Source organism: Chaetura pelagica, unplaced genomic scaffold (genome assembly GCF_000747805.2).
Source record: "Chaetura pelagica isolate M959 unplaced genomic scaffold, ChaPel_1.0 C10931423, whole genome shotgun sequence".
Classification (NCBI taxonomy): Eukaryota; Metazoa; Chordata; class Aves; order Apodiformes; family Apodidae; genus Chaetura; species Chaetura pelagica.
This window is the reverse complement of record NW_009961202.1, coordinates 1-434: the sequence shown is the minus strand read 5'-3', so window position 1 is coordinate 434 and position 434 is coordinate 1. Positions and strand designations below refer to the sequence as shown.

At 63.4% G+C, this 434-nt stretch overlaps 1 protein-coding gene across 1 annotated transcript; it reads right to left on the bottom strand.

The window, feature by feature from the left end:
• Positions 1 to 18: 18 nt before the first annotated feature.
• Positions 19 to 339, bottom strand: LOC104395924 (disintegrin and metalloproteinase domain-containing protein 20-like; the record flags this gene model as incomplete). Its single annotated transcript, XM_010005680.1, has 1 exon — positions 19 to 339. A coding segment is annotated over one exon (321 nt), but the record flags the coding sequence as incomplete, so codon positions are not given.
• Positions 340 to 434: the final 95 nt, after the last annotated feature.

Genomic DNA, 434 nt, shown 5'->3' with positions numbered 1-434 from the left:
ATCTGGCTCTTCTCTCGCTGATAGAGAAGGTGCTGGAAGGTGAGGGACCCTGGCACCGGTTCGATGCTGTAGCTCAGGTTCCCGAATTCGAGCTTCCCCCTCAGCCCCGAGCAGGTGCTCAGCGTGACGCGGGACCCGGGGCTGCCCTCCACGTAGCCCAGGTAGAAGCAGTCCTCAGGGACATAGGGCTGCTCCACTCTCCTTGCCCCCCTGCGGCTGTACGTGATGACTGGCAGGTTCTTTGCCACGAGTCCTCTCTTCTGCCTGAGGTGGATGATGCGGTTCTCCCCACCCACCTTGACGATGTAGGACACTTTTCCCCCCACAGCTTTTCCCGCCCTGGGGGACAGTTTCCTCGGCTGGACTATCTCGTGGGCGGCATAACCCGGCGGTGGAGGGTGGCTGCCCGCCCCGAGGAGGAGAGAGGCCCCCAG